Raw genomic sequence first — 11,447 nt, 5'->3', positions numbered from 1 at the left:
GCCCCCTCCTTGCAAGCAAAATATGTACTTTTGGTTCCGTCGAAACTGATAGTGGTGCCCTTCGCCGCCGCCGCCCCGCCAGCCGCACAGGTCTCGAGGCTCCTGCTGAAGGCAGCGGGCGGGCGCGCGGGCAGACGGAAGGGAAGCCGCGGGGCCGCCCCGAGCAGGGCTGAGCCAGCAGGAGAGCTGCGGGCGCCCCGGGCCCGGCAGGCAGAGTCGCGCCAGGGCGCCTGCCCTCCGGCCGCGAGGCGGGGCGAGCCAGTCCGAAGGCGGAGCGGCGCCTCCTCTTCGCCGCTGGGACGCAGTCGCTGCTGAGCCGAGCGGGGGCAGCGCCGCCCGGTGCCCTGTCCCGGGACGGGAGCGCAGGCTCCTCGGCCTGATGGAGGCGGCCTACGTGTACCGAGTGGCGGGCGCGCTGGGCTCGGAGCTTCAGCGGCTCTCGGATCGCTTCGGGCCGGGCGCCTTGGCCGGGCTGGTGTCGCAGGTGGTGCGCCTGCTCGAAGTCCTGGAGACGCTGGCCGCGGCCGGAGCAGCAGGTGGCCTCGGCGGGGCGCCGGAGTGGGCGCGAGGGCTGCTGGAAGCGCCGTCGGACGAGGAGCCTCCCGCGGCCGCGGCCGCGGCGCAGCGCTCGCGGCAGGTGCGGAGGCGCGCGCGCTCCCCCGGGCTGGGAAAGGCTTTCGCTGGTGGGGAGAGGCGGCGCCGCTCGGGCGAGGTCTGCTGCGGGTCGGGAGCGCGTCCTCCGATCGCGGCTTACGCGGGCGAGGAAGGTCCGCGCCTCGCCGTCTCCCGCCACGACCCAGAGGGACGGAATATATGGGGGCGGGGGGGCGGGCAGCTGCTGCGAGCCGGCCGGGTGGCCCCGCTCGAGCCCCGCTGAGTCTCGTTCCCCGTCGCGCTGGGACAGCCACAGGCTGCCCGCGGCCTCCGCTGTGCCGCTGCGTCCGCAGCCCTCCGGGGCGCGGGCAGGGCGGAGGATGGGGACCGTCGGGGCCGCCTCTGCGCTTCCCACTTGACCTCTTCTCCCGGCAGGTGGCGGAGGAGCAGCTAGCTGAGGCCCGAGAGGGGGAGCGGCGCCTCCAGAGCCGGCTGGCCCAGATGGAAGAGGAGCAGCAGCGAGTGCTGAGCCTGTTGGCTGGGAGCCAGGCCCAGGAAGGTCAGGGCTGGGCCAAGGGAGGAGGGGCCTTTCCGAGAAAGGGCGGGGGGGGGAGGGCATGGCCCCGAAGCCCATAGCCCTTGGAGCTGGGCACAAGGGGCCACCGAGCCATCTTGCCTGGGCTGTGTGTAGCCACGGGGTCTTTCGGGGTTGCCTCTCCTTCCCATCAGGGTGTGTGGCCGAGGAGACAGGGAGCCTTTGCTGTGTGGAGACCAGGCAGGGCCCTGCGTGTTTCTGCCAGAGATGGGTGCCCTTCGACCCTCCCGCTTCTGACTCTGCCAGGAAAGGCGGGGTCTGGAATTCCGAGGCCTTGTGCAAGGGAGGACGGAGCTCTGGACCGAGCTGCTGCCTCCTCCTCCTCCTCCTCCTCCCTCTTCACTATTCTGCAGCGGTTCCTCAGCATTCACCTTCCACACCTGCTTCAGCTTTGGATTGGAAACAGAGCCAGTGAGGACATTCCAGCAGCCATGCTGGCGGACTTCCTTGGTTTGAGGATGGTTGAAGTGTGGGCTGGCCCCTTGTAGGACTCTTGCCCCTGAAAAGAGCCCAGAGGCTTCCCCACTTGTGTGTCTGAGCAAGGGGAGGGGGAGCGAGGGAATGAACACTGCCATACAACAGACTGCACTTAGCTTCAAAGTCTGTGTGGGCAATTCCATGCCGTGTGTGTGCCCGTGATGTATAGCTGAGCAGTGGCATTTGCACAACTTGCTTTTCTGTGTTTGTTGTGCCGCGCAAATCTAGCCTAGTTGGTTAACTCATTCGTCCAGGCGTTCCCTGCCTGGGAAGGGTGGCAGCCTCTTGGTCTCTGGTCTGCTGTTCTGCTCCCGGCTGCTTAGCTAGGATGGGCCAGGAGAGGATCCAGAATCAAGCTGGAAACTGGAGACAACTGAAATACCTAAGCGCCAGCCAGCAAGGAGAGAGTGACCTCTATTACACGCTGCTTTGCTTTGCTTTCACTCTCTGAAAGGAAGTCTGGGTTATGAATCGTGAGTTGCAATTCAGCGAGCAACGAACTCGATGCAGGAGGTAGAGCAGGCACGATCTTCGGTGAACGCCCACCACACGCTGGATGCCACTCCATGAGAGGGAGGAGAGTCCTCCTTGCTTGGCATCTCTTGGCACATGGAGCGCCACAAAGACATGGTCTTCAGCCGACTCTTCCTGACTGAGTGCAGTTAAATTCAGGCCAGTGAGTTTGGGACCAACTTGATGGCTGTCCCTCAGAGGGTTGTCACTAAACCTGTAACGTGGTTTGCTTGGTTTGGGTTTAGCATCTTATGTGAATTCCACCTCTAAGGCACGGTTTATAGCTTGGTCCTTTGTGCGGGCCCAGTCAGTTGTGTTTATTCAGCAAATAGTGGCTTCCCACAAACAGGACTTTGGCGGGGGAGAGAGGCCCTTCCTTCGTTTCCATCCGATCTGTCATTCTTGCCATCTTATCTCTTTCACCTCCTGTTTTATTGGCTTGCTTGTAATTTCCTTGTTTTGATTTTTGTGAGCCACCAGAGTCTTTGGGAGTTGGGCAGCTTACAAGTTTGATAAACAAAAGCAAACAAACAAATAAATGCACCCTAGTTCTCCGGAAAAGGAGTGCCGCGGTGCGTGTCACTTGATCGGGAAAGCAGCCAGGCACCAGGGTGAGGAAGAGGCTGGTCCCTGGCACCCTCACTCGGAGCTCTCTTGGGCCAGAGGAACAATGGGAGCCCTCCCAGGGGCTGCTGCCAGCTGCGGCAGATGTCCCCGGGTGGAGGGCGCGCGTCCTGCCTGCTCCGGTCGGAATGGAGATGGGCTGGGCCCGGGGCCGCTGGGGCCGGCATCCGCTTCCCGCCATGCAGGGCTCCCTTGCTGCTTATCCTTCGCCCGCATAAGAGGCTTCTGCTGCTCTTCTAGTGCTGCTAGCGGTCATTTAACCAGTGCAAGGTCCCCTCAGCTAAAAGGGAAGCCACGCCGATGGCAAAGCAGAAGGGCCAGCAGCAACGCCGGTCTCTGTCCCGCCTCAGACAGCACTTTGCGCAAAGAGCGGGAAGTGATGCTGCAGCTGAAGGAGGTGGTGGATCGTCAGCGGGACAAGATCCGTGCCCAGGACCACGAGATCCAGTGCAAGGGCCAGGACACAGAGGCGGTGAGTGCCCGTGGCCCCTGGGATGGAAGGGGAGCTGCCTCCGAGGGCCCAAGGGGGGGCTTCCACTGCCCCCTGTTGCTGAGGGCGGCTGTGTGTCCGGCTCCACAGCTGCAGGAACAGCTCAACCGCTTCATGGCCATGAATGAGAACCTTCGCCGGAAGCTGGCCATCGTGCAGGCACAGCTCGGGAGCGCCCTGGAGAAGAAGGCGGAGATGGAGGCCCTCTGGGAAGCGGAAAGGGGTAGCCGAGCAGCTGCGCCCTTGAGGACTGGCGCCACCATGGTGAGAGGGACAAAGCAAGTGGCTTCTGCGTGTCTGGGTGAGGGGAGGGCACAGCCACAGATTCCCGGGGGACTCGCCCACCCGTACAACTTAGAGGGACTTCCGGCTCCTGAGCCCCTCCCCGTCTGGCTGCGCAAGAACCGTGTGGTCTGCAGTGGGCAGCTGCCAGCCCTACGAGTCAGACCAGATCAAGAAACTGACTCCAGCAAAGACGCGAAACCAACTTCATTGAGAGAGGCTATGGGGAGAGATCCCTGTGAGGGATTTCCGGAGGTTGAGTCACGGCAACTGGACTTCCTTCCTTTTGGTCTGATACGTTTCACTGTAACTCAACCTCCAGATAATTCCCCCTGGATGACTGAGAACCTTCATCAACGTTCCTGTGATTTCCCCTTGTCCCCCGGGGAGAGCCAGCCCGGGTCTTTCTCTAACACTTCCCGCCTCCCTGGGCCAAAGCCCTGCTTCCGCCCCCCTTGTGGCCTGAACGGCTTCCGGTGGCTCCTCCAAAGTCATCGCTATCGCCATGCCTCCCTACAGCAATCAAGACCTTTTGTCCCTCTAATTTGGGCTGCAGGTAGTCTTGGGGGGGGGAGGCTCCAGGGGCTGCCAGTCCCCCACCCTGCTGTGGACACAGAGGCTGATGGAAGCCCAAGTTCAGCCTCTCCCCTAGCCTGCCTGGGCAGTTTTCAGCTGAAAGGAGTCCACCTGCAGCTGGCCAGTGACCAGCTTCATTTTTTTGATCATTTTATTCATTTACTCAATTGAGGCGCCTGACTTGGGTGGCTCCCAGTGCAAGGCAATATGAACACCCCCCATCTTTCCTTAGGAAGAGGAGGAGGGGGGTGCGGCAGTGGCCCCGGCACCCCCAGAGCACCTGCCTGGCCAGCGCTCCTTCTCCAAAGAAGAGCTGCAGCAGATCCTGCAAGAACGCAATGAGCTGAAAACCAGCCTTTTCTTGGTGGAGGAGGAGTTGGCCTATTACCAGCGGTCAGTCCAACCGGCTCCCTGGGCCCTTTGAGGCAGGAGGAGGAAGGGGAGGGTCCCTCCTGGCAGAGGCACTGTGGCCCCAGAAGTGTCTTCGGTCCGGGAGAGCTGGGCTTCTTCGGACTCTGGCAGGAAGGTCCAAGTTGAGCCACTTCTGATGGAACAGCTGTTGCAGGGTGCTCTCATGGTTGATGGGGCCCAGCCCTGCGGAAAATAGGGGGCTGCTACCGGTCCCGGTACAGCCTCTAGCAGAGACTCAGCTTGTTCTCCTGTCAGAACGGTTTTGGTTGGGAAGTTCCCCTTAAGGGCTTGACAACATTGGTAATCCTCAGTTTTATTCTACAGTATTACTCTTACTTGAAAAGCAGAGGGTTTTTCCTCTTCCTTTGGAACACTGAACCCCCACCCCTTATTTCTAACCCCAGAACGGAAGGTGGGATGGGGGAGGGTTCCTTAAAGACCCTCCAGTGCGGGAATCCACCCCAAGGGACGGCTGTCCAGCCTCTGCTTAAACGCCTCCAGCAGAAAGGTCCCCAGTCCCATGGCGGCTGAAGAGCGATTGGTGTTCGGAGAGTCTTCCCACCAGAGCCCTCGTGCTTTAAACCCCCATGTCTGGCCTTCCAGAACGACTGAAACGTTCCACCCTGTCGTCCGCCGGGTGGCCCTGCAGGCGCTTGAAGGTGGCTACCGCATCTCCTTGCGGTTTTCTGCTCCCCGGGATCCTGCAGTTTGCCAGAGCCCTCCTGTTGGGCCCAGAGCACTCACGCGTCCTCTCGGGGCAAGGCAAGACCCCTCGGAGGGAGGCCTGGCCCTTGCTCACAAACCCTCCTGCTCAGCTGGAGACGGCTTCATTTTTCTCTAAAAACTTCGTTTGCTTTAAACTGGAGGAAATAATGAAAGGGGAAGAAGCTGGGTCCCTGGGCTAGGAAAGGGAGAGAATTAACATAGTTCTCCCGAGCCTCTGATGTAAAGAAGCTTAAAAGAACCCAGGAAACAAGCAAAGGATCTTTGCTTCAGGAACCTGTTTATCTCTAAAAAGTTAGGTTAGAATGTTTAGCTAGAAAACTGCATTTGAATTTTGCACTTCGGCGTATTTTAAGCCTTAGGGTCTCTTGTGCTTCTATACAAGTAGGAAATTCTGTATAGCCAACATCTTTTAAAAATTCCTAACTTTTTGTGTCCCCATTTTTTTTCTTTTTATTAACTTCTTTTGAGCTAAAATATAATTTACAAGCAGTCTCTCTTCTAAACTCACTAACTGGATCACTGCATCTTATTTTAGGTTTTTTTTCTTTATAACTCATGGGGAAACAATTGTTTTATCAAGGTACTTCTCTCTTTCTTTTTCCCAACAGGGAACGTTTACATTTTAATACCTAACATTATTACATTTTCTCTTTTTTTAAAAAAATAAAGTTTGATTTTATTTATTGCTGGTAAGATTCATCTATGTCCCAAGGGGTTGGGAGATGGGCTGAGACCTCTAATTACATGCCATTATGCTGTGCAGCCAAGAGGTTGCATTATAGAAATTATTTCATTTTTTCCCATTTTTAAAGAAAATCTAAATTGTCAGCACACTTTTTAGGGAGTTAAGACTAGAGGGTGGGCAGCAAGTCAGGTAATGGCAAGAATGATGACCAGGATGCTGCTCCAGAGCAGGACGTGTAGACCCAGTGGGGGAGCTTTGGGGCAAACCAGATTAGGAAGCAGACTAGGACTCTACTTTAAACAGAGCTTTTCAAGCTCGACTGTGCATTACCTCCCCTCCTTCGTACATCTCAGTGAATCAGGGAGAAGCTTGCCTGAGCCTCTTTGAATGCTACCTTGCTGTCCAGGACTTAAGGGCTTTTGAGCCCTCTTTGCTTGGTTGCTTGCTTATTTATGTATGATTTCACTTTATATAGCCGTCCATCCAAAATACATGGCTCTGGGCAGCTCGCAGCAATTAAAAATATAAAAAACAAAGCCAACACAGCCCCCCCACCCCAGGCATAAAGAACCATCCAACGCAGTCCACAGCTGAGGTCCACCAACACCCACCCACGATAATTGGCAGGGCCCCTGCACGGGCCCCACCGCGCACCCGGGCCCCTCTGCACGACGGCAGACACGGGGGTTCGTGCCTGCTTCTCTCACGGGCGCCTCCCTGAAATGCCTGGCCTCCCACCCTGGGGACCAAGCCCTCTCACCGATCTGATTACGTGCCATCAAGCCCGAGTCCTAGTGGTCATACTTAGACCCTTTCAGGAAGGTCTGACATATGTTGTATCCAATAAGGGAAATAACAAAATGGCAATCAGATGATGTCAGTTGTTCAGATTGTCATTTTGTTATTTCCCTTATTGCATTTGCATTTTGTTTTTTTATATTGTGAGCCACCCGAGGTCGCTTTGGAGTTGGGTGGTGCTGAAATCTAAGTAGATAAACAAAATGATCTGTCCCCAGTCTGGGCCTTTGGACCTTCCAGTGGTGCCCTGATTGCCTCTGTAATCAAGTCCGTTCACCTTGCCGCTGGTCATCGTCTTCTCTCGCCTTCCACCTACTGCGCCTTCCTAAAATGTGGTGCTCAGACCTGGATGGAGTATTCTAAGTACAACCTGACCAGTGCAGAATGGAGAGGAACCAGGACTTCTCCTATTGCTGGCAATAGACAAGTGTTGATGTAGCCTAAGACTGCATTCGCTTTTTTTGCTGCTGCATCACACTGTTGGCTCATATTTAGTATGTGATCCACCAAGCCACCCAGATTTCCCCTGTGTCCTTCTGGAAGTTACTGAAAATGGAGCTGATCCAGAGGGCTTTGGGGTATCATTAAGGAGTAGTTGTATACTGTTGCTGATTTTAAAAGTATTCTAATAAATTGTAATTGTGCAAACTGCTGGGAGTCAGTGAGATGAAGTTAGAATATAAGTTATAGCTAATAAATGTAACGCTGCCAAATAGGTTTCTGTATGCCTTTGTTTTTCCCTACTCAAACGTAGGAGTTTGCGCAGTCTCCCTCTTAGAGGAGAGGTAGATTTCCTTCCTCCCACCACACTCCTGACATTGAGCTGCTTCTCCCCATAGGGAGCTGCTTAACGATGAGCGGGTCCCTGCCCTCCTCCTGGATGCGGTGAAATCTGCCATCAAGAAACAGCGCAAAAAGATCTGGGCCAAGATGCTGGGGACAGAAGAGGAACCGACGAGCAGGTGGGTCTCTTGGCCGCGGGCGGCAGGCCCGGGCCAGCTTTGTTTACCCAGGGCCGTGAGAGGAGGCGCGCCTCTCTCCGGACCCTCAGCCAGCTCTTAGGCAAACGGGTCGTCTCCAAGAAACCCGCTGGGAAGGAAGATCCGCCAGTGCAGAATCTGGCAGTCCAGCCCCGCTTGGCCTGGACGGGTTGGAAACAAGCAGGGACTGGCCTCTGGGCACACATAACGCTGTTATTGGGGAGAGTGAGCAAACAGGGACGGGGAGGGGGAGTTGTTACGCGTTCCCCCTCTAGGTGAACGGAGGGCACTTGGCTGAACGGCTCGAGGAAGAACGGAAAAGGAACGAAGGCTGCATCTCCCATGTTACGTTGCCAGGCTGCTCTGCACTGACTCACCTTATAAGCCCCTCTCTCTACGACCGCCAGGCTCTTCTCTGGCACAGGCGTCAGGGCGGCTGGCCTGTCACTGCCTGGACTGACCGAAGGAGGGGCAACGCTTGCTCTCCTCCAGCGCTCCAGTGCTGCCCGTTCAGCAGAATTTCTCAAAAAGCATATTCGAAGGGTGGGCCAGACCGGTGGAGGCGGTTCATCTGGCCCTGGAGGTTTAAGCTAAAAGGAAACGCGTATTCTCAGGTAGTTTCTGTCAGCCCCCAACTTCACTCCTGGCCCTTGGCTCTGCCTTAGGAACATCCTGGTGTAGTTCTTACTTACTGCATAATTTCATGCAAACAGGCTGTTTAATCAGGTACCCTGTGATCATTTGTAAAGTACCATGATTTCATCTACAACTATTTTATGGTTAGGATGGGAAATAGAAGAAAAACAGCGGGCATGAAACCCGCTGTGCAAAATTACAGGGAGAAAGGTGCAACTCTAGCTGACTATCTAATAAGGTGGTCCAGATGGCGAGGCTCTGGCAGTGGCATTGCCATATTCCCTCAGGGAATGGGGAACACCCCCCCCCATTTCAGCACACACGGAACCCCACTGAGGTGTCTGCAATGCCTGCTTGGTTCTGTTCTGTTCTTTCAGGGAGGAGGAGGAGGAGGGTGAGGGGTGGCTGACGGACCCCCCAGGTTCTGACCGCACGGATGGCCGCCTGCCTGAATCCAGGATCAAGAGCTTGTAAGTCTGGGTTGGACGGAAGGGGGGCAGCGGCTGGGCTGGGCGGGAATCTGTCAGGGTCCAGAGGCTGCTTACCTGGGGACAAGGAGAACAAAGCCAGCCAGCCTGAGCTAAGCAGACTGGGACGAGGCCGTGTTTCAGGGCTTTTCTTTAGAAAACGTGAGAGGCCGACTCCCTGGAAACGTGTAGCCTGTCGCTTATCTATAGATGCACGCATTTGCCAAGCAGTTTGCTGAAGCAGCTCGTGGTTCATGAGCACAACAGGGAAGTTTGATGATATTTCCCATCTAGCCTAAAGACCTGGGATTCCCTGGTGGCCTCCCATCCAGGTGCTACCCAGGTCTGACTGCTTGGCTGCTGAGGATGCTGAACAGGCTGAATTCAAGCTTAATGTCCATCTAATCAGCCAGACTCAGCCTCCGTGACACCTGCTCCTGCAGTTTTAGACCTGCAGCCCGTGGTCCCGATGAAGGCCAGGCCTTGGTGCTCCTCCCCCTCCTCATGGCCTTAGGAATTCTGGAATTAGGATTTAGAGTAAAGGGGCCCCGAGTTCCCCGAGCAAGAGCACCCCCCTTCCTAAGCTGGCCTGGGATGCAGAGGGGCGTGGGGTGTGCTGACCACACCGCTACCCATGCGCCACTTTACCCACAGCAGGGCCAGTCCCTGCTCAAGTGGCAGAGGTTTGCTCCTCTGGAGAGAACAGCCGTGGCTCTATTGCACAGTCTGGTCAGACCACCCGTTGTTCGGAAATCTTTTGCGAAGAAGGTCTTGCTCCTACTGTCATGGGTCTCCTACCTGTCTCTCCCCCCCCCCCGCCAGCTTCAGCCAGTGGTATCACAGAACCCCCCAGCCTGGCCGCACTGAAGGCAGGCCTGGAACCTGGGAGATCATCAGCGCAGAAGATGTGGATCCAGGGGAAGAGCAGAGAGAAGCAGCAGCCCCCTGTGGCTCCTCCCCCCCAGGCAGAACTTCCCCACTTCCTTGAGGCGGGGGCGGCTGCCCGGACTCGCAGCGCTGCCCATCTGGGCTCCCGAAGGCTGCCAGGCCCTCCCGGACCCCATCCGCTGCTGCTGGCTGGACCAGCACGTGCCCGGCATCCCTCCGGGCAGCATCTCTGTGGTTAGCCCAATCCCTGAGCGGAAGACGGCCGTTAGCGTGCCCTCAGGTCACGTCCAGAACCCCCTGCGTGGCTCCATCGGATGCGCCCCTCAAGATCTGCCCCCCGGCACTTCCTCCATGCAGCTATGCGCATCCTGGGAACCGGCCCACAGACAAGATTTTTATATCGCCTACCTGCAGTCTTCCAAGATGAGTAGCTAGAGTGAAACATTAACATTCAACCTTTAACACCAAAACAATAAGAAGCTAAAAATATGAACAATAAAGCAGTAAAACGCGCAAGCAGGAATGAAAACCCTCATTGGGTAGAAGCGGAAACAGCTCTCTTCTGGCGCTGGGAAGCGATTCAAGCAGGGCCAGCGGCGGGAGGGGGGAGATGGGGCAGAATGTCCTATGCCCAAGATCGTGCCCCCCTGCCCCCTCCCCCGTTTCCATGTGCTGCTCAGAACAAGCCTTTCATGCGAATCTTAAACGAGGAAATCCTCAAGCATAAAGCGCTGCTCCCTGTCTGGGCACGGCGACCCTCTCCTCCCTTTCCCCGAATGGAGGGAACAGCTGCAGCACAGCCTGAACGAGGGAGCCTCGGCGGGGGGGGGCCATCAGGGTCCCCAGAAAGCCAAAAAGGCCTCAAGATGAAGCCGAGATGCTCTGACAGAGACCAGAGGGGGCCTGGCAGAAATGGAGGGAGGGGCAATCATGGGGTGGGGGGCAGGCCCATGCTCGGTTGCCAGCCCCGAGGTGGCATAGAAGGTGGTGCCTGATCTGGCTCCAGAGAGGAGTCATGGGAACAAACACAAGGTAAAAAAGAAGTCCTGCGGGGCTAGTAAATAAAATAGGAGGAGGAAATGTTCGCTGCCTTGAGTTATTTATAAAAATAATAAAGGTGGGATAAAAAAAAATCTTGAAAGCTCTTTAGCTCAGTGCAAAATAAAATCATACTTGGTTTTTGACGGTTGCTGCCCGTGTGTTGAATTTGGACAAAGAGTGCCGCTCGCTGTCTATAGCTCGCTTTTTATGGCTGGTGAGCTACGGAGCCTACCCAGCCCTGGTTCCGCAGGGTTCTGGCAGGTGTAGCACGAGGACCAGGGCCTCCGCCTTAAACACACTTTGAACCACCCAGCGCCGAGCCTCGAAGCGATCCAGATCCCAGGCCGTGGAAAGAGGATTCCCGGGAAAAGACAAGCCCCGTCCTCGGCCTGGAGTGGGCCGGGTGAGTGCTCGGGGCTGGAGGTGACCCCCACTCCCCTTCACTGAGGACTCCAGAGCCCCTCTCGCCATGGCTGTGGAGCCCTGCCCTTTCGCGGTGGAAACCCTCAAAATCTGTGCTAAGCCCTAAAATAGGGCTAGAGGAAAAGAGACCCTCATCCTGACCTGGAGGCCTGGGAACTTCGTGGGCCTTCCTTGGCAGCAGCACGGAGCAAGTGTGGGCTGGGGTCATTGACCTGCCTCCCCAGGGTTCCCGCCCAAGAAC

General features: G+C 56.6%; 1 protein-coding gene across 3 annotated transcripts; it reads left to right on the top strand.

Moving 5' to 3' along the window:
* The first annotated feature begins 62 nt into the window (after positions 1 to 62).
* On the top strand, positions 63 to 11,327 carry RILP (Rab interacting lysosomal protein). 3 transcript variants are annotated; one of them, XM_088138647.1, is made up of 8 exons: positions 63 to 637; positions 1,030 to 1,153; positions 3,154 to 3,275; positions 3,384 to 3,557; positions 4,384 to 4,544; positions 7,611 to 7,733; positions 8,765 to 8,857; positions 9,677 to 10,926. In XM_088138647.1, the coding sequence occupies exons 1-8, from the start codon at positions 380 to 382 to the stop codon at positions 9,840 to 9,842; spliced, it is 1,221 nt and encodes a 406-aa protein (XP_087994773.1). In that variant the 5' UTR covers positions 63 to 379; the 3' UTR covers positions 9,843 to 10,926. The 3 variants fall into 3 exon arrangements, with proteins under 3 accessions (XP_087994773.1, XP_087994774.1, XP_087994772.1); XM_088138648.1 differs by lacking the exons at positions 63 to 637; positions 1,030 to 1,153; positions 9,677 to 10,926 and adding an exon at positions 11,097 to 11,327 and having other exon boundaries at positions 1,603 to 3,275; XM_088138646.1 differs by lacking the exons at positions 63 to 637; positions 1,030 to 1,153 and having other exon boundaries at positions 1,603 to 3,275.
* The last annotated feature ends 120 nt before the right edge of the window (positions 11,328 to 11,447 follow it).

This window comes from Python bivittatus, unplaced genomic scaffold (genome assembly GCF_059951505.1).
Source record: "Python bivittatus isolate LINGU-HERP-01145 unplaced genomic scaffold, Pbiv_v1 ctg000240_np1212, whole genome shotgun sequence".
Taxonomy (NCBI): Eukaryota; Metazoa; Chordata; class Lepidosauria; order Squamata; family Pythonidae; genus Python; species Python bivittatus.
Note: the sequence above shows the minus strand (reverse complement) of the source record. Positions and strands in the feature narration are given on the sequence as shown.

What these genes read in the sequence shown, in the direction of transcription:
- RILP (XM_088138646.1), top strand. Translation starts at nt 2,718, where the DNA reads ATGCACCCTAGTTCTCCGGAAAAGGAGTGCCGCGGTGCGTGTCACTTG. An exon ending in GAGTTGGCCTATTACCAGCG is followed by an intron (nt 4,545 to 7,610) that starts GTCAGTCCAACC and finishes TTCTCCCCATAG; the next exon opens with GGAGCTGCTTAACGATGAGC. An exon ending in GAAGAGGAACCGACGAGCAG is followed by an intron (nt 7,734 to 8,764) that starts GTGGGTCTCTTG and finishes CTGTTCTTTCAG; the next exon opens with GGAGGAGGAGGAGGAGGGTG.